Source organism: Megascapheus bottae, chromosome 15, assembly GCF_031878675.1.
Source record: "Megascapheus bottae isolate mThoBot1 chromosome 15, mThoBot2.hap1, whole genome shotgun sequence".
NCBI lineage: Eukaryota > Metazoa > Chordata > Mammalia > Rodentia > Geomyidae > Megascapheus > Megascapheus bottae.
This window is the reverse complement of record NC_143523.1, coordinates 21,477,191-21,501,808: the sequence shown is the minus strand read 5'-3', so window position 1 is coordinate 21,501,808 and position 24,618 is coordinate 21,477,191. Positions and strand designations below refer to the sequence as shown.

The 24,618-nt window shown below is 54.2% G+C and overlaps 2 protein-coding genes and 2 long non-coding RNA genes across 8 annotated transcripts in view; 1 reads left to right on the top strand and 3 right to left on the bottom strand.

The window, feature by feature from the left end:
* Nucleotides 1–455, bottom strand: part of LOC150053920 (uncharacterized) — a 28,535-nt gene extending 28,080 nt beyond the window's left edge. The window contains exon 1 of the long non-coding RNA XR_016537907.1: nucleotides 118–455. This is a non-coding gene — a long non-coding RNA (uncharacterized LOC150053920). The remainder of the gene's footprint in view (nucleotides 1–117) is intronic.
* Nucleotides 456–797: 342 nt separating this feature from the next.
* On the top strand, nucleotides 798–15,190 carry LOC150053919 (uncharacterized). 3 transcript variants are annotated; one of them, XR_016537905.1, is made up of 4 exons: nucleotides 798–949; nucleotides 3,255–3,506; nucleotides 12,171–12,247; nucleotides 14,835–15,190. It is a non-coding gene; the product is annotated as an uncharacterized LOC150053919 (long non-coding RNA). The 3 variants fall into 3 exon arrangements; XR_016537906.1 differs by lacking the exon at nucleotides 14,835–15,190 and adding an exon at nucleotides 13,005–13,290; XR_016537904.1 differs by lacking the exon at nucleotides 12,171–12,247 and having other exon boundaries at nucleotides 14,835–15,189.
* Fgf8 (fibroblast growth factor 8) lies at nucleotides 11,826–17,043 on the bottom strand. Of its 3 annotated transcripts, none has more exons than XM_090346903.1 (6): nucleotides 17,012–17,043; nucleotides 16,891–16,927; nucleotides 16,301–16,387; nucleotides 15,888–16,068; nucleotides 12,971–13,077; nucleotides 11,826–12,164 (listed from the first exon to the last, which is right to left on the bottom strand). In XM_090346903.1, the coding sequence occupies exons 1-6, from the start codon at nucleotides 17,041–17,043 to the stop codon at nucleotides 11,874–11,876; spliced, it is 735 nt and encodes a 244-aa protein (XP_090203029.1). In that variant the 3' UTR covers nucleotides 11,826–11,873. The 3 variants fall into 3 exon arrangements, with proteins under 3 accessions (XP_090203029.1, XP_090203030.1, XP_090203031.1); XM_090346904.1 differs by having other exon boundaries at nucleotides 15,888–16,035; XM_090346905.1 differs by lacking the exon at nucleotides 16,301–16,387.
* Nucleotides 17,044–22,148: 5,105 nt separating this feature from the next.
* On the bottom strand, nucleotides 22,149–24,115 carry Npm3 (nucleophosmin/nucleoplasmin 3). The gene is made up of 6 exons (XM_090346901.1): nucleotides 23,983–24,115; nucleotides 23,601–23,686; nucleotides 23,306–23,425; nucleotides 23,108–23,201; nucleotides 22,571–22,691; nucleotides 22,149–22,471 (listed from the first exon to the last, which is right to left on the bottom strand). Exons 1-5 carry the CDS (start codon nucleotides 24,101–24,103, stop codon nucleotides 22,579–22,581), a joined length of 534 nt encoding a protein of 177 aa, XP_090203027.1. The 5' UTR covers nucleotides 24,104–24,115; the 3' UTR covers nucleotides 22,149–22,471; nucleotides 22,571–22,578.
* Nucleotides 24,116–24,618: the final 503 nt, after the last annotated feature.

The following is a 24,618-nucleotide window of genomic DNA, read 5'->3' as shown; positions in this document are numbered from 1 at the left end:
CTGCAGGCCAGCCTTGAAAACCTCCTGGGGGAGATTGACCATAGCCACAGGTGCACCAATTACTTTCTCCTTGAAGAAAGCCTCACTTCCCAGCTCCCCACTCTGCTCGGCCCTGACCTTGGCGGTGCAGGAGACAGGGGCAGCTCTGGAGCACCAGTCCTCTGACTGGTCGTTTGTCTTCAGATTTCATAGCCTCCCTGAGGCTCCCAGTGCTTTGCAAGTTTGCTTTCTCCCTTTCCAGCCATTTTCCAGTTAGCCTAGAAGCCTCTTCGTGGCAGCTCAGATTTCATTCCAGGAAGCTTTGTTCTAAATGGAAGTTTTGGGTGGGAATAATCTTTGGGTGTGAGTGGTCAGAGCAGAAAGAGGCTCCCTCTCTGGGAGGCTAAGGGGAACAATTCCCCACTAGTCTGGCTGCCTTGACAAAGGGGGCAATTTGGCTCCTTACCCTCATCGGGCACATCAGGCCCAGAGCCCACCCTCCCCTTCCCCTCATCATCATCTTCTGGAAGCTCAGGAGAACCCTGAAGGGCTCAGACTGGCCATCTCCTTGGCTACCTGCCCTAGCTGGGGCCTCAGGCATGATAGAAGAATAGGGATGCCCCAATTCCTGAGCTCATCAAGGCAAACATTATGTCTGCTTTATAAAATACATTTCCTTCTATGTTGGCTTCAGGAGAAAAGGTTTTGTCCGGAAAAACCTTCTAAGTAAATAATCTTATCAAACTTTTCACCCTTCTAGATGAGAAGGTTCAGAAGGTTCTAGATGAGAAGGTTCAGAAGGTTCTAGGGTTCTGAATTATAGCCATCCTTGAGGACATGAGAGCTTCATGTCCTCGTTCTGCTGATTCTCTGGGACTCTTTTGGTGATCCAGACAAGCCTGATGATGGTCCACCTGCACCACATTGTGTGGCAACTACAGGTTTACCACTCTAAGAGCCAATTGATAGGGTAACCTAAAAGCAGAGACTCTGCCTTTTCTACCTCCTTTCTCTCTAGCAATTCAGTGCTTGGAGGGTGTTGAATGGAGTTGGAGTGGAGCTGAGCTGAGCTCACATACATCAGGACCAGCCAGAATCCTTTCTTTAACCAACTTCCATGTCTCAGACCCAGGCCTGTCAGAACATCATCATGAGACCTCCTCCCTCACACAGCTTCTACCAGCTTTGTTGGCATTGGCATGGCATTGCCTTGTCTAGCTGTTGCCATCTGCTAGATGGGAAGCCTTTTTTTTTTTTCATTTTTACTTTGTCAATTGTGGGGCTTGAACTCAAGGCCTAGGCACTGTCCCTGAGGTCTTCTGCTCAAGGCTAAGCACCACTTTGAACAATAGCTCCACTTTGAACCAAGATCCTCAAATCTCAGTCTCCTAAGTAGCTAGGATTACAGCCATAAGCCACCACTGCCTGGCAAGATAGAGTCACTTCAGCGCTGGGCATACCAGAAGTTTTCTTTTTTTTTTTTTCTTTTTTTGGGGGTCATGGGGCTTGAACTCTGGGCCGGGGTGTCATCCCTAAGCTCTTCAGCTCAAGGCTACCACCCTACCCCTAAGCCACAGCCCCATTTTCCACTTTCTAGTGATTAATTAGAGATAAGAGTCTCACATTCGGGGCGGGAGTTTGGCCTAGTGGTAGAGTGCTTGCCTAGAATGCACGAAAACCCGGGTTCGATTCCTTGGTACCACGTACATAGAAAAAAGCCAGAAGTGGTGCTGAGGCTCAAGTAGTAGAGCTCTAGCCTTGAGAAAGTCCAAGGACAGTGCTCAGGCCCTGAGCTCAAGCCTAGGACTGGCAAAAAAAAAAAAAGTCTCACATTCTTTTTTTTGGGGGGGGGGGGGGTCATGGGGCTTGAACTCACCTGGGCACTATCCTTGAGCTCTTCAGCTCAAGGCTACCACCCTACCCTTAAGCCAAGGCCCACTTCCCATTGTCTAGAAGTTAATTGAAGATAAGAGTTTCAGGTTCTTTTGTGCTGGCTGGCTTTGAGCCTTGATCCTAAGATCTCAGCCTCCTGAGTAGCTAGGATTACAGGCGTGAGCCACCACGCCCGCCAATGCTCATAATTGTGCCATAAATCAATGCAAAAGGGAAAGGACAAAGTTAGCAGGAAGATGAGAAACCCAGGATGTTGATTCTCAGTCCTTAGTGTTTTGTCTCTCTGCCCTGTTATTTCTAACTCCAGGCAACTCAGACTTCATCTTTCCTCCAACTTGCTTGCTTGGGTATCTTTGAAGACTAGAGGGAAGGGATAGAAGGCCAGTTCTAAGAGGCAGGGTATAAGAACTGGTACGATAGTCCCCAAGAGCAAGCATGGAGAGCTTCCACCTCACCTGCCTCTCCGTTCCCCTAGGTGTTCAAGGCCTAGACCCTTGGTAGCTACAGGTGCTCGAATGTGTGGACAGTTGGTGAGGCCAGGCCTCCTGTGCATACAGGGCCTTGCTTGCCCTTGACCTCTTCCAGTTTTCTGGTCACCTCAGGCCCTGGAGCTGCCAGTGTTCTTTCCCAGGAAAGAAGCCTCCCCAAGACTACCTGCTTTATAGCTCTCCATCAAGGGCTTCACAGAGAGAGCTCCCAGGGTTTTAACTTAGATGGCCCAGTTCTTGTCCAGAATCTACAGTAGTTCCTGTTGTCAGAGGCCATTGTGAGGTACTTGCTGGATACTTTATCCACTCCTGCAAAGTCTAATTTAGACCATTCTGCCAGGGGGAGCGTGGTGCCTAGTTGGCAGGTAAGGCTTGGAAATGTAACACAACTTGCCAGGTTGCACGGTAGAAAGTGACGGTCTAAGGCCCAGGTTGTGTACTTAAAAAAATGACAGTCTAAGGCCCAAGTCCTTGTCCTCATAAAGTTGGGCCACCTCTGACTTGGGGATGCTCCTGCTTCCTCTGAATTGCTTTTCTGACATTTTAGGACCTGGGGTTTTACTTCAGTTCCAGGCCACAGTCCAAGAGTATGGCAGACACTGAGAACACGAAAGATCCTCCCCTTTCTTTTCCCTTCCCTCTCTAACCACCCAATGGTTTGATGAAAGTACCCCAGATGGGGCCTGCCTCACTAGACAAGGCCCTCAAACAGAACATGCCACCCACAGTCCCCCCCCCCCCCCGCCACCCCACTCTCATCTCACCAAACTCCTCAGTCAAAACTAACTTCAGACACAGCCTACCTCAACTTGGCTTTCTCTCCACTCAGCACAAACCTCAGGCCCTCTAGCCTTTTGGCCACTTGGCTCATCTTGTCTTCCATCTTTTATTCAGAGTCCCAGCTACCAATCACTGACTTAAGAGAATCCTTAGGAACCACTATCCCTTCCTGGATGGCCTTCATCTCAGCCCAGGCCTCTCCTCTACGACTTTACTCAGACCTTCCATTCCCAAACCTCCAGGGAGAATCAGGCTGGAACCTGAGCCCAAGACTGAGCAGTCAGCCCAAACCCAGAGAAGCCCACGTCCCCGCCCGCTGCTGACCAGCCTCTTCTATCAAGATCAGGATCAGTCAGAACCAACACGGTAGATTATTCATCATGAATGTTTCATGTGTTTGCTCTTCATGACTAAAGGCCAGTGCAGACAGGAGGAAAGAGAGGGTTCAGAGGAAAGGCAGGGAGAGGCTGGGCTGGACATGGTGGAAAAATGCTATATGGCCCAAATGTTTATGGTGGGATGCAATGTTTCCATGGGAAGAAGGCTTTTACAAGAATGGGCCATGTTCATCAAATTGAAATCATGGGGTTATGATTGAATGTTGAATGGTAGAGCCCTAGCTTGCAACGGACTATGGCTCCTTCCCTACCATGATGAGAGAGAGATGGCGGGGGGGGGGGGGGAGATTTGGGGATAGGAAACAGGGTAGAGATTTTTAGGAGCAGACACAGGATCTGGGGGATTGTCTGGCCACCCTACTTTTGAACGTCACTGACAGGCTCCTTAGGCAATGGCTCTGGGTCTTGGGACTAAGATGCCACAGCTTTTGGAAGGCACAGCATCTCCCTGTAGATTCCTTGCTCGCTGGCTCTCCTACCACTCCCAGCTCCACCCTGGGAGTTCAAGTGACAGGGAAGCTGCAAGCCAGTAAGAACAGAGTGCAGGTCTCCTTCTCCTTGCTCCTTCAAAGCACTGGGTAGGCCCAGTCCTCCGTTCTAGCACCTTCAACTAGGCCCAGAGCTTGGCTCATATGATCCTGCAATGGGAGGCCTTTGCTTGCACAGTGGTGTGATCTGCCTCTTCCTACCCCTCCCTTGGATTCCTTCCTCCTTACCTCTGCCCAGTGTTCATTCCTCCCATTCAGACACAGATGAGAGAGGAATGGAAAAGAAGTGCTTCTCAAGCCAACCCTGGGGCTCCCACTAGGTTTCGCTCAAGTGAGAGTAAGAGCCAGGCTGCAAGTCAGACCTGGGTTTTGCTCAGCATCTGTCCGTCAGTGGGAGGGGGTCTGCACGAGGGTCATCTCTGGGGCCTGCCCAGATGGACAGTTACTTCTTGGGGGTCAACAAGAGATGCAGATGGGGAAGGGGGACAACCAAAGAGACCTTCCTGGCACAACCTTCCAGAGTAACGAGGAGACTTAGGGATTCCCCCCGGAGTTCCTGCCAGTTCTCCATCTGTCTTGCTACCACTCCTCCTCCTCTCTCCTCTGCTCCCTCTGGCTCTTTATTCCTTTTCACTCTCGGCTTTGAAGTTTCCTGGTTGCTATGGAAACTCAGGAGTGGCAAAAGAAGCAGAATTTGGGGAGGTTCCGAGATGTCCAGTTCAGCAGGCCCTACTTAGATATCCATTTGTCCAGATTTGATAGACACTTGCTGCAGCTTGTGAAAGTAGACCAGGACCTTCTTTAGTCCTTGGGGAGGTCTGGGGGAAGGCTCCCAGCCTGCGCCTTCCACAACAGCCTGGCACTAACTCTATCCTAGCTGGCCAGCAAACATTCACCAAACGCCCATGCAGTAGTTGTTTTTTTGTTGCTGTTGTTTTGTTTTGTGGGTCATGGGGCTTGAACTAGGCCTGGGAGCTGTCCCTGAGCTCTTCAACTCAAAGCTACCACCCTCTCCTTGAGCCAAGCCCCACTTCCCATTTTCTAGAGGTTAATTGGAGATAAGAGTCTCAGATCCTTTTGTTCCGGGGGCTGGCTTTGAACCTTGATCCTCAGATCTCAGTCTCCTGAGTAGCTACAATTACAGGTGTGAGCCACCGCGACCAGCTACTTATTGTCTTTTTTGTTGTTATTTTTTTTTGCCAGTCCTTGGGCTTGAACTCAGGGCCTGAGCACTGTCCTTGGGTTTTCTCAAGGCTAGCATTCTACCACTTGAGCCACAGTGTCACTTACGGCTTTTTCTATGTATGTGGTACCAAGAAATCAAACCCAGGTCCTCTAGTGCATGCTAGGCAAGCACTCTACCACTAGGCCAAACTCCTAGCCCCGGTTGTCTTTTTTTAAACATTGGCTATCCCCATCAAAAGTAAGAAAATAAAGGCAACAAATAAAAGTCAAGAAAACAGTCAGTAAGAGTGTGATATAGACAGTCAAGCAGAGTGACAGCTAAAAGATCTCTGGGCCATCCAGTGATCCAAGGAAAAGCATTCCAAACAGGGAGGATGGCAAGTGCAAAGGCTCTGAGGTGCAGATGGGCATTAGCAAGCTTGGCTTGCTTGAGAAGCTGGGAGGGGGTGTGGCCACAGTGCAGTGGGTGAGCTGGAGGGTGGATGAGCAGTGAGGTTAGGCAGGCAGACTGGGGCCAGAGCATAGACCATGTGAGACCATGCTGATTATGGAAGGGAGTTTGAATTCAGTCTAGTTCTGGTGTGAGTAACACCACCAGATCTGTGGTTTGAGTGCACACTTGATAGCAGGAGCAGGAAAGAAACCAGGAGTCATGATTGACCAGACAAGAACTGCTGATGGCTTGGATCTGGAGGGGAAGAGCAGAACTTCTGGATGGATTGGCTTGGACTGGAGACAGGCTCTGGAAGTTGGTTTTTGGTTTTGTTTTTTCAGTAATGGGATTTGAACTTGACAGGTACTGGTGGCTCACACCTGTAATCTTAAGTACATAAGCTGACATCTGAGAATCAAGGTTTGGAGCCAGCCTGGGCAGACAAATCCAAAAGAATTTTATCTCCAATTGATTCATGAGTCTTATCTCTCTAATTATCTGGCAAAAAGCTGAAAATGGAAGCATGATTCAAGTGGCAGCCACCAGCCGGGTATAAAAAAGACCCTGAGGTCAAGCCCGAGCGAAAATAGGGGGAGAAAGGGCTTGTTTTTGCTGGGGAGATGGTCTGCTCCTAGAGCCATGCCTCCAGCCCATGTTCTGAAGCTAGTAGGTCCTGTGAATGAGAAGCAGAGAGAATCCAGAAGGTTCTGAGGTTGAAACAACTGTTTCTTCCCCTTCCACAACAACTGGGGTTAGTGAAGGTAGAGAGAGAGTGGGAGAGACAAAGACAATGTCTCCCTAATTCAGAAACTGTTCTGTCTTTTGCTTCATCAATTCATGGTACAGGCGGGTTTTTCTTCCACCATCTGTAATCCCTCTTCATGTTGACTCTAAGTAGTTAGAGCACACCATCAAGCAGAGATCTTTCCTCTCTTCCCCTTCTACCCATTTCTGTGGAAATCCATTCCATTTCCTAGCTTTGAAAATCACCTGTGAGCTTAACACTCCCTAGTCTCTAGCTTCTCATGAGACTTTACCCCTGAATTCCAGACCCACAAAACTGCCCCCTCACCACTTTTGAAATATTGAATCAGTTCAAATCCATGTGTCCAAAACTCCCACTCCTCCCCTCTCAACCTGCCTTGCCTGGAATCTCATCCACCTCAGCAAATGGCACGTCCATCCTTTCAGTTGCTCAAGCCAGACTCTTTGGCAACCCCTGGACTCCTTTCCTCCCCACACTGGCCACAAACCCATCAGCAAATCTTGTCATTTCTACTTGAAAAATATTTCTCAAAACACCAACCTCTGCTCACCTCCATTCTAATCTGCTAGTATCTCTCCCCAAAGTTATTCAAGTAATTGCATAGTCTGCCCCCCTTAACATCCTACCCTGCTGCTGTCTGTTCTCAACACAGCAGCCAAGGAGATCTTTTAAAGTTTTCTCTCCGTGTTATTCTGCTGAAGCTTCACTGAAATATAGCTGACACTTCTCAATGGCCCCACATGAACGGCTCCTTGCCACCACCTCTGCCATCTCCGTGGTGTCCCTTTGGCTTCTCTCCTCCCCATCCCAGGCCCAAGTACAGCTGCCTAATTCTTCCTTCACTTTGATCTAGCCACTGTGGCATCTTTCCTATTCTTCCACGCAATAAGACTCTCACTTATCCTTCTACCTCAGTTCCCCACCTGATTGCCTCACCCCTTCCCCCCCTTTCTCTCTTTCTCTCTCTCTCTCTCTCTCTCTCTCTCTCTCTCTCTCTCTCTCTCTCTCTCTCTCTCTCTCTCTCAGTCCTGGGGACTGAACTCAGGGCCTGAGCACTGTCCTTGGGCTTTTGCAAGGCTAGTGCTCTACCACTTGAGCCACAGCATCACTTCCAGCTTTTTCTATGTATGAGGCATCGAGGAATTGAACCTGGCCTTTGTGTATGCTAGGCAAGCACTCTACCACTAGGCCAAACTCCTGGCCCAAAGTGAAGCCTTCTTTGATCACCTTATTTAGATTGGTTCCAGCCCTTCAAATTTATTCTTGATTGTGCACTCGTATGTGTGTGTGTGTGTGTGTGTGTTGGTAATGGGGATTGAACTCAGGGCCTTGGGTACTGCTCTCCCTTAGTTTTTTTGCTCAAGGTTGAGACTCTACTACTTGAGCAACAGCTCTGCTTCCAGCTTTTTTTTTTTTTTTTTTGAGGAGTGGTTAATTGGAAATAAGAGCCTCAAGGACTTTTCTGTGTAGGTTGGCTTCAAACCTTGATTCTTAGATCTCGGCCTCCTGAATAGTCAAGAGTACAACCATGGCAGCTATGAGCTACTGGCATTTAGCTTCTGAATTTGTTTCTAGTAACTCTTTGTGCCTGATAACTGCACCCTCCCACTCCCACTGGAAAACTAGCTCAGAATGACAGTGACTTTTTGGGGTCCCCTATTCTCTGTTTTATTGGCTCTGCCCAGAATACAGCCTGGCTCAGATGAGCACTCAATAAACATTTATTGAATGAATGAAGGACTGAAGGAATGAAAATACAAGTGGTAAAGAATGGAGACCTGACTTTTAGGATTAGATCTGTCTTTAGTTGTGTCAAATGACAATCTGGGCCTTAGATTGTCATTGGCATTCTAGAATGATGCTTGAGCAAAATAACCTCCCCTGCTTCCGTCTGGCCTGAAGTTAAAGGAATAGACAGAGCCTGGTGCTGTGTGGGGAGAGAGAACTGTCTTTCCTTCTGAGACTAAGGTTGGATCTTTGCTGATTTGAAATGACAGGCAAGTTTCTGGTTTGGGCTTGGCAAGGCTCGGGGAACCCTGAGAGAGAGGTGAAGAGCCAAGGCCTACCTGCTTGGTGTGGACAAGCAGAGTCCTGGACACCAGGCTGTACTCTTCCCCCTGGGGGTGCCCTTGTGATGGCATCATGGGGAGCATGTTGTCTGTCAGAGGCCAGGTCTGGAGGAAAGTTGAGGCAGGAATGACGCAGGAAGCACAGGAGAGGCTGATCAGCGTGGCTCATGGCCTCACACAGCCTTCAGTGAGGGCTGGGTGGTCCGCAGGCTTCAGCGTAAGCCTCAATGCTCTCAGCCGGCACCAACTTAGAGACAGAGCAGCCAGCCTTTTGGCTGAGGGTCGCCTAATTCTCCTCCTTTTTCAAGGCCTTGCCACAGAACCCTGCTTGTTTTCCCCAAAATAAATGGGCTGAGCATATTGGGGCCGGCAATAACCCCTTGAAATCAGTTGTTATCACAGTTAACAACCAGTTTGGCTTCAGTTCAGGCTGTTAACTATCAAACCACTAAGTGCCGGTAATGATTGATTCTTGGTCAGTTGCAGCTTGAGTGGGCTGTAAAACCCCATTAGTGAGGGCTCTGTGCAGGCAGCAACTCAAAGATAAACAAATTGGTGGGTGCTCCAGCCCAGCCTCCTCCTCCTAGCAGGCCTCAGGACCTGGAAGAGTCAGCCTCGGGTAGTCTTGAGGAGCAGCTTCTCTCCCTCTGGTCCACCTCTGCTCACACTCCCCTCCTAGCCAACCCACTCCTCTCCCGAAGGCAGCTTCAACTCTGGGCAGCTTATGTGTTTTCCCTAGCCACAGTGTAGCCCAACTCTCCTTCGCTCCAGCATCCCCAAGGACTTAGGCCTCCTAGCCTGGAGCTTGAGGTTTCACTTTGGCCTAGCCAGTGACCACCACCCTTGGCCCAGGCCAGCCCCACTTTGTGGCCAGGATCACAGGCGGAGAGCATGACATTCCACCACTCCCCCCAGACTCCCTCCCACCCTGTGGCTTCCCCCAGGAATTGCTCTCAAACAAATGAAATGTGGGTAATTACTGGGCTAGGGGCTGGACAGGCGACCGAGCAGATGAAAGCGTTTCCTGGACGGTCTCTTCATTTGCATGGCATCAGAAGCTGCTCAGAAGGTGTGACTTTTCCCACAGTGAGACCCCAGCTCCTTGCACAATAAAGCCAGGCTGCTCACCCAGAATTAATTAAAGGGGGAGGGGAGCAGCAGAGGAGGAGGCACCGAGAGCTAGGGGAGCTGGGGCAGGGATGTCTAGAGCCCCTTCTCCCATCCTCAGTGTCCCTACATCAGGACAACCCCACTCTGTCCAGAGTTTCTCACCCCCTCCTGCAGGCCACAGGAAAGAGGCAGACAGAACCCCTGGGTTCCCTAGCCTTTCAGGCTTTCCACTGAGTCCTGGAATTTCAATCCACATAAACTGAACCTGGGACTTGGGCTACAGGTCTGGGAGGCCCAGTGGTCAGGAAACCTTTGGCTGCTCCTATAAATGGCAAGTGAGTTGCCAAAGAACCTCAGCTTACAGGGAAGAAGTTTTTAGATGAATCAGGCCTGTAGCTTGAAGTAGCCATAGGGACCCTCAACAGCAGAGGAAGTGGCCAGTTTGAATGATCTCAATTGTGGTATAAACTAGGCCAGCTCTGGGCTCAGAAGACCTGCTTTTTAACCTGGTCTCTCCCTTGGTATAGTGATAGGTATCTTGCTGATCCTTATGCAAACATGCCATGAGCCCCCACCCACTACGGCCAGTCCTTCCCTGCCACCAAGGCACAGCCTAATCTTCCACACAGTTGTCCTTTCGGCAAGGCTTTGTGTAAAGTCTGTGTGTGCTGGTCCTGGGGTTTTTACTCATAGCTTCGGTGTTGTCCCTCAGCTTTTGTCCTCAAGGCTAGCACTCTACCACTTGAGCCGTACTCCATTCCTGCTTTTATGCTGCTTAATTGGAGATAAGGGTCTCACAGACTTTCCCATCCAGGCTGGCTTTGAACCACAGATCTCAGATCTCATTCTCCTAAGTAAGTAGGATTAAAGGTGTCAGCCACCAATGCTCAGCCAGACTTCTCCTTTTGACTTTGCCTTGTTGCCTGTCTCTTGGGACATGACCAGCTTGGCTTCTGCTCTTGACCCATGAGCCTCCTTTCCCATTTTATCTATGCCCAGACCTTCTTTCTTCCTTGAGGCCTTCGACATGTCTGAGCTGATCTCATCCTGGATAACTGTGCCTGGGTTCTTGCGCTGTTCCTAAGCCTCGTACTTTCTGCTCACTATGTCAGCCCAGACATCCCAAGGTTAACACTTGTTCCACAGTGCAGTAGCAGTACCAGCCTGACAGTCTCTTTCTTCAATACACCCTTCCTTACCTTGGACTCTGGCAGCTGCTGTTTTCATTTTTTGGAGCCTGGTTCTCAGAAAGAACTAGTTCAGGAATTTCCTCACCTGAGTCCCTCATAGACTGGGCACACCACAACAGGCACTCCCTTAAAGCGTTGCCTTTCCATGGATCATAGCCCAGGCCTGAGCCTGATTACCCTTCTGGCAGAGATAGCCTGGGACATGTTAGCAGTGACTCCTACTAAGTGATGTCCCTGAGAGCTCCAGGACCAGCTTACAGTCTCTTCTGACCCCTTTCCCTGCTCTGTTCCCTACAAAGAAATCCCTCCACAGACGGTGATATGGGGACAGCTGACAGGCAGAGCTGGAGGGAGGTGAAAAAGCCAATTGATGGGAAGAGCAGAGAGCAGAGACTGGCCCCCGGGAAGACCCCCTCTTCAACTCATGTTTCTTTTTCCTTTTTTTCTTTTCATGTCCTAGGGCTTGAACTCAGGGCCTGGACTCTGTCCCCGAGCCTCAGTGTGCTCAGGGCTCTACTACTTGGGCCACAGCATCTCTTCTGGCCTTTTCTGTTTATATGATCCAGAGAAATTGAACCCAGGGCTTCATGTATGCTAGGCAAGCACTCTCCCATTAAGCTAATTCCAACTCATGTTTCTAATATGCAAGTTAAATATTTCAGTCATTTAATAACCTAGTACCCAACTGCCCTCACTGCACCCCATCCCTATGGGGGTGCCCCTACCTCTACCTGGGGTGCAAGAGTTGCGGGGTTGCCCAGCTGGTGTTGGGGTCCCCGGAGTACCTCTGTCAGATCAGAGAGCCCTCCACCCCAGGGAGCCGCCAGAGGGGAGCCCAGTGTAGGCCAGTGACGGCCTTTCCTGGGAGCTAAGAAGACAAGACACCACAGCCAATGGAATACAAAAATAGAGCCTCTCTTTGGTTAAAAAAAAAAATCCCAACAGCAAACAATATCAACAACTAGAACCACAGCTCCCCAGCTCCTCCCCCGGCCCTCTCAGCACAAGCCTCCTCTGGCTGGAGTTTTCTCCGGAGTTCCGCTCTCCAGGAGTAGGTCGGGCTGCAGGGGGCGGTGGGGAGGAGCCCGGCTGGCCTATCGGGGCTCCGGGGCCCAAGTCCTCTGGCTGCCCCGCAGGCTGCGCGTGAAGGGCGGGTAGTTGAGGAACTCGAAGCGCAGGCTCTGCTCGGTGGTGTGGTGGCCCCGCGGTAGCCGCTTCATGAAGTGGACCTCGCGCTGGTGCTGGCGCGTCTTGGAGCCCTTGCGGGGCCGGCCCTTGCGGGTGAAGGCCATGTACCAGCCCTCGTACTTGGCATTCTGCAGCGCCGTGTAGTTGTTCTCCAGCACGATCTCCGTGAACACGCAATCCTTGCCTTTGCCATTGCTCTGCAGGTAGAGGGGCCAGCTGCGGCGTTACAGAGCCCCCCACCCATGCAGGAGGCAGAGGGCCGGCGGCCCCTGGACAGCAGGTGGGCGCTTCAGCAGATGGTGAGGGGGGCAGAAGCCTGGCCACATACCCCTGCCTGGGCACCCCGCTCTCTAATCCCTTACAACTCGCAGCCCACCCGGCAACTTCCTGTCCTCCCTGGGCAGCAATGACACATGGCTGTCTTCACAGGGGCCGGGCACGAGGCAGAGAAGCAGGGAGCCCGGCCCTGCTCTGGCCTCCTGCCCACGAGCCTGGCCGGGCTTCCCCACCTGCCTCCCCACACACACACACTCAGGACTCCCGGCTCTGGAGGCCCCAGGGCAGCCACCCTATGGGGGAGGGGAGTCCTGGGACAGAGAGTCTGAGCCCCCAAGCCCTGGAAGAGGGGAGCTCCAGGCTGGAGAGGAGCCGTGACTAATGGGTCCATTTCAGAGCTCTGCAGAGGGGCTGGGCCTGCGGCTTACGGAACATTCCAAATGCTCGTAGCATGTAATTGGACATAATAGCAAAGCAATTTGGCGATTTGTTAAAAAGATATATGGAATTTACCACCACCACCCCCAACCCCTTTTCTAGCCTTCCTTCCTTCTCCTGTCTTGATAGCTTTTTGTCTCTCCAGCAGTTTTCTTCTCCCTTACTCACACCCAGCACTAGGTGATCCAGAGGGAGCCATGTCGCTCTCTGTCCACCCTATTGAGATCAGAGCACAGGCGTGCTCTGGAGAAGCTCAGGCACTGCAGGCCCCTTGGGGTGGAGGGCTCACCTTGGCAATCAGCTTCCCCTTCTTGTTCATGCAGATGTAGAGCCCTGTCTCAGCTCCCCGAACTCGAACTCGGCTCCCAAAGGTATCAGTCTCCACGATGAGCTTTGCTGTCAGAGAAGATACAGGATGGTCAGTCAATGGAAGTTCCCTAGCCACTCAGGATCCACAGTCTCATCCCTGCTGGCCCAAGGACTTGTCACATCCCAAGGGCAATGGTTCCAAGGGCCAGGAACTCAAACCATGGACCCTAGCTCAGCTATTGATGCACTGGGCAGTCCTGAGAAAGGCCAAGTCACTTTTCTGGCCCTCAAGTCCTATCTCTGGGCTTAGATGGTAAGAACTTTTAGGTCAAGTTTCAAAGTAAAATTTCCATGGCCAATCAAAAGACCTCTGAGGATCCTTCAAACCCTGACTGTCTGGGTGCATGCCGAGCAGATGGACATCAAAGTACAGTGCTTGCTTCTTCTCGAAGCTAATAAGGAGAAGCATTCTCTCCTGTCCCTGCCATTTAAGCTTGAACTCACAGCCTTTACCAGTCTACCCCAAACCTCACCTTCCTGGCAGCCCTGCTCTTCCAGATGAGAACAGCTCCCCCTGCACCCACAGCCCCAGCCCAAAGCAGTTTGCTTTCTAGAAACTTAGACCAGCTGAGAGGCTCCTGCTTCTTTCTCTTGGCTTCCCGGTGACCAGGCCTTGGGCCTCAAAGTCTAGACACCAACAACTTTAACCCAGCCAATCTCGAGGCTGGCTCGCCTCATCCTGAGGTCCTGGAGCCAGAAGACAATTTCTTGCCTTCTTTCCTCATCCCCCTTTCTTAGACAGCAAGTTGCCCCAGAAGTAGGTCCCTGCTACCACTCTTATGCAACTGCTCTCTTAGAGATCACTTCCAGAGAAAGAGGGAGAGAATCCTAGACACTAGGAACTGAGAAAACTTTCTCCCTTGAGAAAGCAGTTTGGGGCTTCCTCCTACTTTGTCACATAAATTCTGTCTCTAAATCCAATATCAACCCAGCCTGTGACTAGCTCCCTCTTCAAACAGGCCCAGAGACAGGATCTAGCCGCCAAACCCCAGTCTGGTGCCAAGTTAACTTGAGAAATGCAACTTTCAAGTCCTTCCCAGCCCACCACCTCCTCTTGAACCCAATAAGTCCACTCATCCCTTCTGGGTTTGCCTCCATGGCCTTCCAGAGCAAGGAAGGGCTCCTTTGCAGGCTCTGGAAGGACCCTCGTTGGAGTCAGTATAAGAGGGCAGGTAAGGACAGAGTGGGTGCCCTGTCTCTTCCTGGACTCTATCAAAGCACTCAGGACATTTCCTTTATCTTCTCCAGACTTTCTGTCCTGGATGCCATCTTACACCTCTGTTCTTAGGGGATTTGGCTCCTACTTTTGCCCTTCAGGAAGGGTGTAGGGAGCTTCCTGGGTTTAAAGAGAGAAGTGGGCATCAGACCTTCTCTGATGTCTGAAGACAACTCCCCCCGCCACTGGCTTGACCTCTCTTTCCCTCCTCAAAATCCTAGGATTCTGGGCCATTTGCTCCAGTAGAGTAAACCTTGGAGGAGCCAGACTTTCGTTCCCTCTCCTTGCAGCAGAGAAGGGCAGCAAGCAGCCAATTTGGAGGGACAAAGGGCCCATAGGCCAGCTCTGCCAGCCCAGCAGGGGAGCTCGGCCACCAGGCAGACTGTCCCCACCCCCACCCACAGAACCCCCAGTCCCCTTTCCCTTCGCAGATGGAGCAGGGGAGCCCTGGAGCTGGGACAGCAATGAGACTTTCCTAACTGGGCTTTTGGAAAGCTTAACGTTTTCAAACCTATTCTTCCACCCCAGTGACAGATTTATCCCAGGAAAATTATGTCTCCTCCTCCAGCTTTGAAGGAAGTCGGCTACGTCCATGCAGAAAAAATGCAGCGAGACATACTCGATCCCCCAAACTGGCTGGAGAAGAGGAGAAAGTATTCAGGAAATGTTAAAAAAGGTGAAAGTAAGAAGAGTTTTAATCGCTCTGCCAGACGCGGGGGTCTCTCCAGAGATTCATAGAGAACAATCTTGAACCTCTTTTTTTTTTTTTTTTAACATTTACAGACTTGCAACTCCTTTCAACCTCCACATCTGAAAAAAAAAAAAAAGGAGGGGAGGCTGGTTCTTTTTGCTGTTTTATATCATTCTTCATTTTTTTCCTTAGCTCTCAAAATGCCTCACCTTTTTATTGCATTTTAATAGAGTCTTCCTCTCTCCTTTCATGCTTGTTTAACTTGGTCATTATTTAAAGGTTTTTAAACTCACAATAATCGCTCTCTAAAACACCACCAGCCGCCCAGAGGGCTTGCTTTTCTCTTGGTACATCCACAATTCTGGAAATTGGCCCCGTTTCAAGGCAGGAATATTGAATGTTTTAGAAATCAATCGGTCCCCAGGTCGGGTCCCAGTACTCTCCACCCCACGGGACGCCGGGAGCAGCCGGCCTGGGGTGTGGGCAAGTGGAGCAAGGGAGAGATCCTTTCCAGGCCTAGCCCCGTGTGCAACCGAACCCTCGATCAAAGCACATAAAGGCTCGCAGTATCTCCCTTGCCAAGAGAGGTCTGGGGGAGAACATTTCTCTCCTTTCTCTTTCCCACTCACCTTTTGTGGACCCTGGCCACTGTATCCTCTTTCAAGAGCTTCCCTTAGACGGGGGTGGGGGTGGGGGGGCTCCCGGGAACCCTCTGCCTCCACCTGCAGCTGGGTAAAGGTGTATTACGGGGGAGGTGGAGACTCCTGGATGCCTTCATCTGCTGGGCGGCGAAAGGGAGCACCTGGGGCCCTTCCCCCGGTCTCCTCCAGCGAGGCTCTCGGCCTTCTGAACGCCTTCCCATCAGGGCTGGGAAGCAGGTAGGCCTCTGGCCAGTGCGGCTAGGGAGGCTGCCCGGGCAGCGCGCCTTACCGAAGGGGTCCCCGTCCTCTGCCATGGCGTTGATGCGCTTGTTGGCCAGGACCTGCACGTGCTTCCCGCTGGTGCGGCTGTAGAGCTGGTAGGTCCGGATGAGGCGGCGGCTTAGCTGATCCGTCACCAGGCTCTGCTCCCTCACATGCTGTGTAAAATTAGGTGAGGACTGAACAGTTACCTTTAGGAAATTGAAAAATACACAGCACGCCATTATAACGCTACTCCGCCCAGGGGCCCGAGTGGCCCCACCGCCCCGTCTCCCCCTCCCGCTGCGTCAGGCAGTCAGCCGGGACTGAGGGGGAACCCTCCCACCCCGCCAGCCCCGGCCCCCGCCCCCGCCTCCGCCCGAGGGAGTCCCGCAGACCCAGCCCCGGACGCACGAGCCCCGACGGGGGAGAATCTGGACCCACCTGTTGGGAAACACCCTGGGGCTCCCGGCCAGCTCGGAGCAGGGAAGCGGGCTCCCTGCCCAGCGCAGGCCCCCCGCCCGGGCCTTCCTAGAGGAGCAGGGTGCTTTTAAGTAGGGGGCAGCTGGACCCCACCCGTGACATTTCTAACAGACGCTGAGGACACCGGGGACCCGGGCACCCGATCCTTGGACCACAAGCCGCCGCCCCCCACCCCGGGCCTCGGAAAGGGTCCTTTGCTGCCGTCGCCCAGACTGGCCCTGATGACAGACGCCCCCCCCCCCCCCCGCTCCAGCTGTCCCCTCCTCAGAGGCCAGGTGTGGCTGCTCCAAGCGTTCCCGTCCACCCTCCCCAGTTCGCCAGCGCCGCTCTCAAAAGCCTCGGGCTCTGATCGCGCCCCGCACTGGCTGTGTGACCCGGGGCAGGGCTCTGCCTCTCTGTTCCTTCGCTCCCTCCCCGGGGCAGCTCCGGGCAGCTCGGGGCAGGGGCTATAAGGTTCCTAGCAGCCCCGCTGCGCTGGGCGCAGAGCCGGTCCTCCAGCCCTCACCCGACCTGGCCCGCCCGGCCCCCCGGCTCTGTGCAGCGCCCCTTACCTGGGCTTGGAGGCTGAGAACCAGCAAGTGCAACAGCCTGTGGGAGACAAAAGCGGGCGGGTGAGCGGCGGGCGCGGCGGGCGCGGCGGCGGGGGCGCGGGGCGGCGGCGGCGGTACTCACAGGCAGCTCAGCGCGGAGCGAGGGCTGCCCATGGCGTGCGGCCCCGGGGGCACCGAGCGCCTGGGCGGGATCGCGCCGTCCTGCGAGCGGCCGCGGGGGCTGGGGGCTGGGGGTGGACAAGCCAAGGGGGGCGGCGGCCTGGGGAGGTCCGGGTGCGGGGCCCAGCGGCGATCGCGACGCGGCTCCGCGGGTCCCGTGGAATGTCGTGCTCGCCGCGCGCGCCGCTCCGCTCTGCGCCGCTGCCGGAGCCGGTGGCCGCTGGCTGCTCAGGAGCGGGAGCGAGCGGGAGGGTAACGGGCCGGCGGGGTGGGTGGGTAGGTGGGGAGGGAGGGGGAGGGGTGGGGCGGGGGACGCCGCACCGGGCGCGATGGGGGGGGGAGCGGAGCCCGCAGCCCCCGGCTGCGAGCTGGGGCCGGGTCGCAGCCCGGGGCGGGGGCGGGGCGGCCCGGGGCGGGGCGGCCGGCGGGTCTGGGATTGGGGGTCTGGGTGAGGGGAGGGGTCTGGCGCCTCCCCCAAGCCCGGGGTCTGTCCCCCCCGCGCGCTCCTCTGGGGGTCTGGACCCGCGGGGATGAGGGCGCCTGAGGCAGTGTGCTCCGTGGGCCGAGCTTGCGGGACCGCCTGGTGCTCTTCCCTCGGCCTAGGGACGCGACTGTTTGTGCCCCGACTTCACCGCTAGTGTCTGGGCCACCTACTGTGTGCTCGCCCTGCTCGCTAACGCGGTTCTGGAGGAGGCTGTGCGCAGAGAACCCCCAACTTTTGCTGCCTACCCAGCCCCATTCCATCTCCAAGGAGGCTCCGGTTCCCCTTCACCTCATTATCACTATCAACCCCACGCCGTCCTGTGCGCGCCCCATCCTCACTAGCCCGAAGCCTCAATGGAACCACGAGCCACCCGACAGCGAGGAGCCCAGAGGTCCCTGGCAGGTCCACAGCCACCGCGCCCACCCAAATCTCTGCAGACAGCAGGGGCGAAAATTTACTCTCGGTAGCTTTTCTCGGACAAGGGACTTCCATCCAAGCCATCGGTCTTTTCCCCCTCCCAATCCCCCCTCCCCGCTTTTTTCCCCTAACCACTATTGACAGTAGACAAGAGCTGGAGCCTTGTGTCACCTGGGGGTGGGGGGAGGAGGCGCATATCTTGGAGAAAACAAGGACTGGTCTAAGTCTCAGCCGCTCACCTCACTGGGTTTCTGCAAACCCTGAGCCACAACTTTGCACCTGTGGGAACAGTCTGAGCCTGTAGCTGTGTCTAGGACCAGGATTTCTGGAACAGGTAGAGATGTCCTACCACTGCCCTCACTCACAGCATGCTCCCCCCACTGGGCCTCCATATCCCTTAGCCTGGGCTGGAGAAGCTTGGGGAGCTCCAGGAAGCCACAGGTCAGAGGAGGCAACACCGGCAGGCAATACCGCCAGAGGTTATCTTCCTCTTCTTTTTGTGTTCACCTCGTCCCACTCCCAGCCATAAGGGCAAAAAACACTGACCACTATATAAAAGGGAAAAGGGTTTGAGGGCGTGTCACTCCTCATTCCTCCTTAGACAAACTAGATGTCCTGGACTGAAGCCACCTGGTTCCCTCTGCTTCCTCTGTTCACTTGCCTCTGGCCCACACAGACTTGCAGGCAAGTACTACATCTTAACTAGCTAAGGTATTACAGTTTTTGGCACAGAGTTGGACAAAGTTACTCTGCAGTTTGTTGTATGAATGAATGAATGAATGAAGAAACGGGCTGAGCATTTAGACTTCAGTCCATGGTTTCCATAGGGAAACCCACTTCCCTCCCCTAAGCACCATTCCTTGAGAGCTTGTATCTGCTAAAGGTTTGGTAGGTGGGTTCTTTAAGAGGAAATAGGGCAGGTGGGCTTCTGTGGCCACAGCCTAGAAGCATTAGTTCTTTCTCTGGGCTCTCTGGGATCTCTAGAGGTCTGTCCCATGACGTGCTGTCTGCCTTTCTGCATTGCTCCATGCTGTCTATTTGTTCAGTCTTTACCTCATGCCATGAACATAGCAGGCCCTCAAAAGTATTCCGCTTTGTATGTAATGTATTTGAATGAATGGATAGATGGATAGATGCATGGATGGATGGAGAAACTGCAAACAAGAGAATGGGCTCTTCCTGAACGGGGAAGCCCTCCCAACAGGGACATGGATGGCCCTATGGAAATAAGTCTGAGGAGTGGAGTAGGGACCAGGAAGCAGAGACAGGCCAAGGCAGCCATCCCATCCAGCAGCGCTCACCAGGTCTAGAGAGGTGGTCAGAGCAGCCTTTCACCTCACCTGGCTTCTGGAACCCCAGAAGGTTCTAAGAACCTTGGACTGAACCTTAATTATCTTCACTAGCCCTCTCCACCCTCTCCCCCCCCCCCCCATGAAATCCTGAGACCTAAAGGATCCCAGGGCAGTTGTGGTCCCACTTCTAACCTATGCCACAGGTTTCTGTGGGACCAAATTCCTTTACATTCAGAAATTCCCCCGAGCTGGATCTTCACTAACAATTTGTTTTCAGCTTCACCTGTCCCCAAAAGTCCGTGTCTCTGAGGGGACCGGGACAGATGGGTCTCCTTTGCAGTAGCAGGCGCTGGGTTCGGGTGGGAATCGGCTCAGTGACTGACAGATGCAAATGTTCCGCTAGGGCCCCCGCGGGCTGCTGCGGCCCTCCCTCCCTCCCCGGCTCGCTCGCCTGCCGGCCAGCTCGCTCTTTCCTTTATCTTATCAAAGCCCCGTAATTACAATTGCTATTTTGTTTCCTCGAATCTGCAATCAGAGCTCCTGGGCTCAGATGAGGGAGTGCCTGTCAACCTGATCGCTGAGTGACAGCCGGGCCACCTTTCCAGGCCACCTTCCTCACACACTGCGCAAACACACACACACACGCGCGCACACACACACACACACACACACACACCACTTCTCGCCAACACAAACGGCTCCTCTCCGCACACACGCCCTCGCTGAAACCCAAACGCACCCCTCGGCCTGGCCGCCCGACCCAGGCCGCTCAAATCCACCCAGCGGCGGCCGGCCACCTAGACTGCCCCTCGCCGCGACGTGCGCCTCCCGCACCCGGCGTTCAAAGCGCCGCTGGCCGCAGACAGTTCAAATGCAAATCACCGAGACAGAGCTTTGAGCTTCGCACCCCCCCCTCGTCTGAGAGGAGAGCCGTCCCCCCCACCCCAAAGACAGGCCTGCCCTCCCCCCCGCGGGCTCCACACGCCGGCGCGCACCTTCATCTCCTACGCGCCCCAGGCCCTGGGGTGAGTCGGCCGCCCTCCTACTGGGTGCTGAAGGTGCAGAAAAGGGGATCTAGGAAAGGTGAGATCCGGGAAGGAGTAAAAACAATTCCCAGGTCTGTGCTCGGGCGCCACATGGGGCCGAGCGACGACGAGACTGAGAGGCCGATGTGGATTGGGCCCCCACTGCGGGCAGGACCGCCAGCCCGCGCCGACGGGAGCAGCAAAACTCGGCAGAAATACAATGAACCATCAGCTGCGTCCCAGGGGGTCGCCATGGGGCGGGGCCGCGAGCTGGAGGGGGGCGGGCGGACCCGACCGTCGGGGAGGCCGCCGGGAAAGGTGCGTGGGTGCCTCCAGCTGAGCACGTGTCGGGGACACAGGAGAAGCCAAGCAGCTCTCCCAGGAGTAACACCGGGAGTTTGGCCTAGCGATAGAGTGCTTGACTGAAAAGCATGAAGATCCAGGTTCGATTCCTTGGTACCACATACACAGAAAAAGCCGGAACTGGTGCTGTGGCTCAAGTGGAAGAGCACTAGCTTTGGGAAAGCCCAAAGTCAGTGCTCAGGCCCTGAGTTCAAGCTCCAGGAATGGCATAAAGAAAAAAAAAAACAAGAGTGAATGTAGGTATGCTTACCCGCCCTTAGTGACTTATTCCCTAACCCCAGCCTAAAATGCCGCCGTCCAGGCGCCTTCGCACGCCGTAGTTGAGGGAGCCGAACCGCCACGAGCGGCCCCAGCCTCGTCCACCAGAGGGCGCCGTCCCCGCCACTCCTGCTCCATCCTGTGAATGAAGGGCACCAAACCCGTCTGCCCTGCCAGCCAAGCTGCTGGTGGTAGAACTTTGGGAACGTTCTCTGGTGGTAAAGAAAGGCAACCTGTGACCTCGACCACCCAAGAGATGCTCTCCTGTCTCACTCCGGGGTAGGAGTAATCTGTGTAGGAAAAGGGACGGCTTTTCCACACTGTGGGGGAAACTCGAAAGTCGCCCTCGGCTACCCCAATACCAGCCCTTTCATTATCTCCGGGCCCCTCTCCTATGCCTACTCACTGGGCAGCTGATCGGCCCGATCCCCTCAGGCTCTGTTCTCTGTCCATCCTCAGCCTGTCTGGAGAGGTAACCCTTTGTTTGTTTGTTTGTGGGGCACTGACATCAACCTACCCCAACACAGCTGCTGAACTGCTGACCCCGGAGCTGGCCACATGCACACGCACTCCTCACTGGGTCCTCACTGGGTACCGGTTGTGCACCCATCAGGTGCTGTACAGAATCACCTGACTCCAGGCACCCTCCCCAGCTCCCCAACACCAGGAGGTGTGCTGGGGAGCAGGAACCTTTAGCCCAGGAGGCTGATTCCCAAGGGCCTCTTTCTGTCCCCATATGCCAGGCCACCCGGATTCTGGTTTCCTTGTCACCCAATCTGGCCAGTTCCCTCCATCTGGTCCTGGGAATCAGGTTTCTAAGAGTTCAGCCCTGCTCAACCTGCCTGAAAGACTGAAGGAGCAAAGACTGGTCCCCACCCCAACCCTCACAGGCCTTCTCTCTGGGCCTGAGCCCCCTCATGGGGCAAAGGATGCACATTCCTTAGGCTTCTTAAGCCTGCTTATCTGCCTCCCTGCCCATCAGCCTGAGTGCTGACAGAGGCCCAGACCCCTTGTTTGGAAGCTGATAACCTCCTGGGATGGCCCTCCCCCCACCTGGAGGAACAGGGAAGAGCTGCACTGGGCGCCACCCCCAAACCCCCTCCAGCAAGGCAGTAGGTCTTAGGCCAGGACCAGGCCTAAGACCCTACATTTCCTCCCCCTTCCCCCAGGTCCAGGACCATCCTTTGTGCTGTCACAGTGCCACCTGGTGGTCCCTAGGGAAATGTCACTCTAGCATGGGAAAAAGCCACACAAAACAAGTTGCAAAAACCCCACAGTACTTTATTTAAACCTTTATCTAAATATGTAAAAAGTGTTTAAAAATATGTCGTTCTGGACTTCAAATACTGACTTCCAATGCTTATGAGAACGAAGGGAGAGAGGATCTTCCATCCTTACAGAAAAGGCATGGTGTAGGACCAAGGCCCTATGGAGACTGCACTTGCTATCCTAGGAACATCCCAACACTCTTCCACCCAACTCCTGACCCACACTGTCCTCTGCAAGGAGGAAGGAACATTTAAAACTCTTCACACTTGTCCAGGAATGCGGTGTGTAGCATATGCAGCAGGCAGATACTTGACCTGAGAAGAGCAAATAAGAAGAGGTCAGCATCTAGAACCTCAACCACCTCTCCTTGAGCCCCTCTTTATCTTGTTAGGTACCTCTCCTTTCCCACTCACCAGAGAGCTTAGGGCCTGCCCCTCTGCTTCTTGGCAGGAAGGATAGGGGACAACTCAACCTCCTCCTCTTCATCTTCCTCTTCACTCTCATCATCTTCAGAAACATCATTGCTTATAGTAACTGGTGGACCCAAAAGGGAAGGGGAAGTTAAAGCCAATGCCCCCCACCACACACACACACACACACACACACACACACACACACAGAGCTCAGTCACATCCTGTGGTGCTAGGCTGGCAGGGACTAGACTTGCCTACCGTTTATGGACTGGTGGGAAGAAATTCAGATCCTAAAGGGAGGGAGAAAGAACTAAAGGAGTCCACATCACTGGATTTGGGAGGAACTGAAACATGTTGCTCAGATAGGCTTAGGTCGAGGCCGAATTACTTCCCAGGCATAGCTAAAAAGACATACAGGCCTGGATGGGGCTCCTCTGGGAGATGAGGCTGGGTTGGAGTAGAACGGTGGAATTATGGGAAAGGCCTGATGAAGAACCCACTAAAGGTAAAACAGAAAGCGATCACCCTTCTTCTCACCAATCTGGTGCCGACCAGTGATCCGCACAGGGCCAGAGCCTGACTTCAGCCGGAAAGTCACAGGTGGCTGAAGCTGAAAGTCATCCAGACTGAGCTAGGAGAGAGACAAGGATGGAAGTCCTGGCCCACTCCATCAAGAGATGAGCACAGCAGTCCTCAATATCCCGCCCTATCCCCAAAGATGGCTGGGGAACTCACCATGGGTTGGCAAGACAACTTGAGATTGGCCACAGGTACTGCAATTTCCTGGTGGTCATGGTCCCGGGCCACAACTTCCACCACATTACACTCGTCCTTGGCCCCCTCGGTGAGGCAGAGCTGGGAATGGTACACAGGGCTTTAGGGTTTCTTCAGGGAAAGACAGGCCCCAGAAGCCACCTACCCTAGAATGTGTCCCAGTCTCAGCGGTTAGGCAGAGGTAACAGCCAGTGAGGGAGCATGGGGAAGCTACGGAAAGGGTGGATGTCCACGCATCGCCTCTCCTGCCCCTCACCATAGTTAATGCCAACACATGCTCTGCATCATCTTCTTTCTCTACTTTGAAGGTGAAGGATCGAGAATGGCCCGAGAGCTCACAGCCTGCAAGAGGATGGGCAGGCGTGAGTGACGGGCGTGCGGAGGGCGGGGGGGAGGGGGCTTCACCCCCACCCCGGGCTCCTCCCACCCGGGCAGGTGCGGCCCGCACGCGCCTCGCGTGGTTCCCGGACCCCAGGAACGCATCTCCCGGTCCCCGCCCCCTCGGCTCCCGCGGCCGCGCCAGGATTGCTCTCCGCCCGGAACCGAGGAGCCCTCCGCCCGCACACACGTGGTGCAAACCCTCGCGCTCCTCTTCGCCACCCCCGCTTCCTACCCACAGCCTCTCCTCCTCCCAATACCAAAGAAGAAACTGTCCATGGTGACCGGGGCCGGGCTCCGCTGACCCCTGACGCCTGCGGCCCGGACTCGGCTCTCCGGGCTCAGGAACGTTAAAGCAGCGGCGGCGGCTCCGGCGGCCATGCTGTAGGGAGGCTGAAGGCCACGCCCCAGACGCGTCCGGAACGCGGCGCCCCGGCCAGTTCCGGCCACGCCCATTAAAGGAGCCGCTCAGCCCCCGGGGGAGGCGTCCAGGGGGTGTGTGCTGCACTTGTGGTTTGGCAGTAATGTTAACGTCCTCTCATTCCTTGGCCCTGTTGGCGCCATTTTTCTGAAGCCCAAAGCGTCCTCTACAAGATCCTTTCTTCCGATCCAGGGTAAATTGAAAGGGTATACACCTACTCATGTAAACCGACTTCCTCTCCCGTAGAGAAGGCAGTGCGCCCGAATTTGCTCTGTCAAAGAACCTGGAAATGCTTACCGCATCAGCGACAGGCCAGTGTCCCAATACCCTAGTGATTTGCTACCCAAGTGCAGCAGGGCAGCTTAGTTGCTCTGATGTGAGCTTCAACTACGGCCCCTAGCTGCCCCACACACTTTTTTCAGCTTGTAATTCCGAATTCCACAAGGCTCCTCTTCCCCGCCCGCCACCTTGCAGA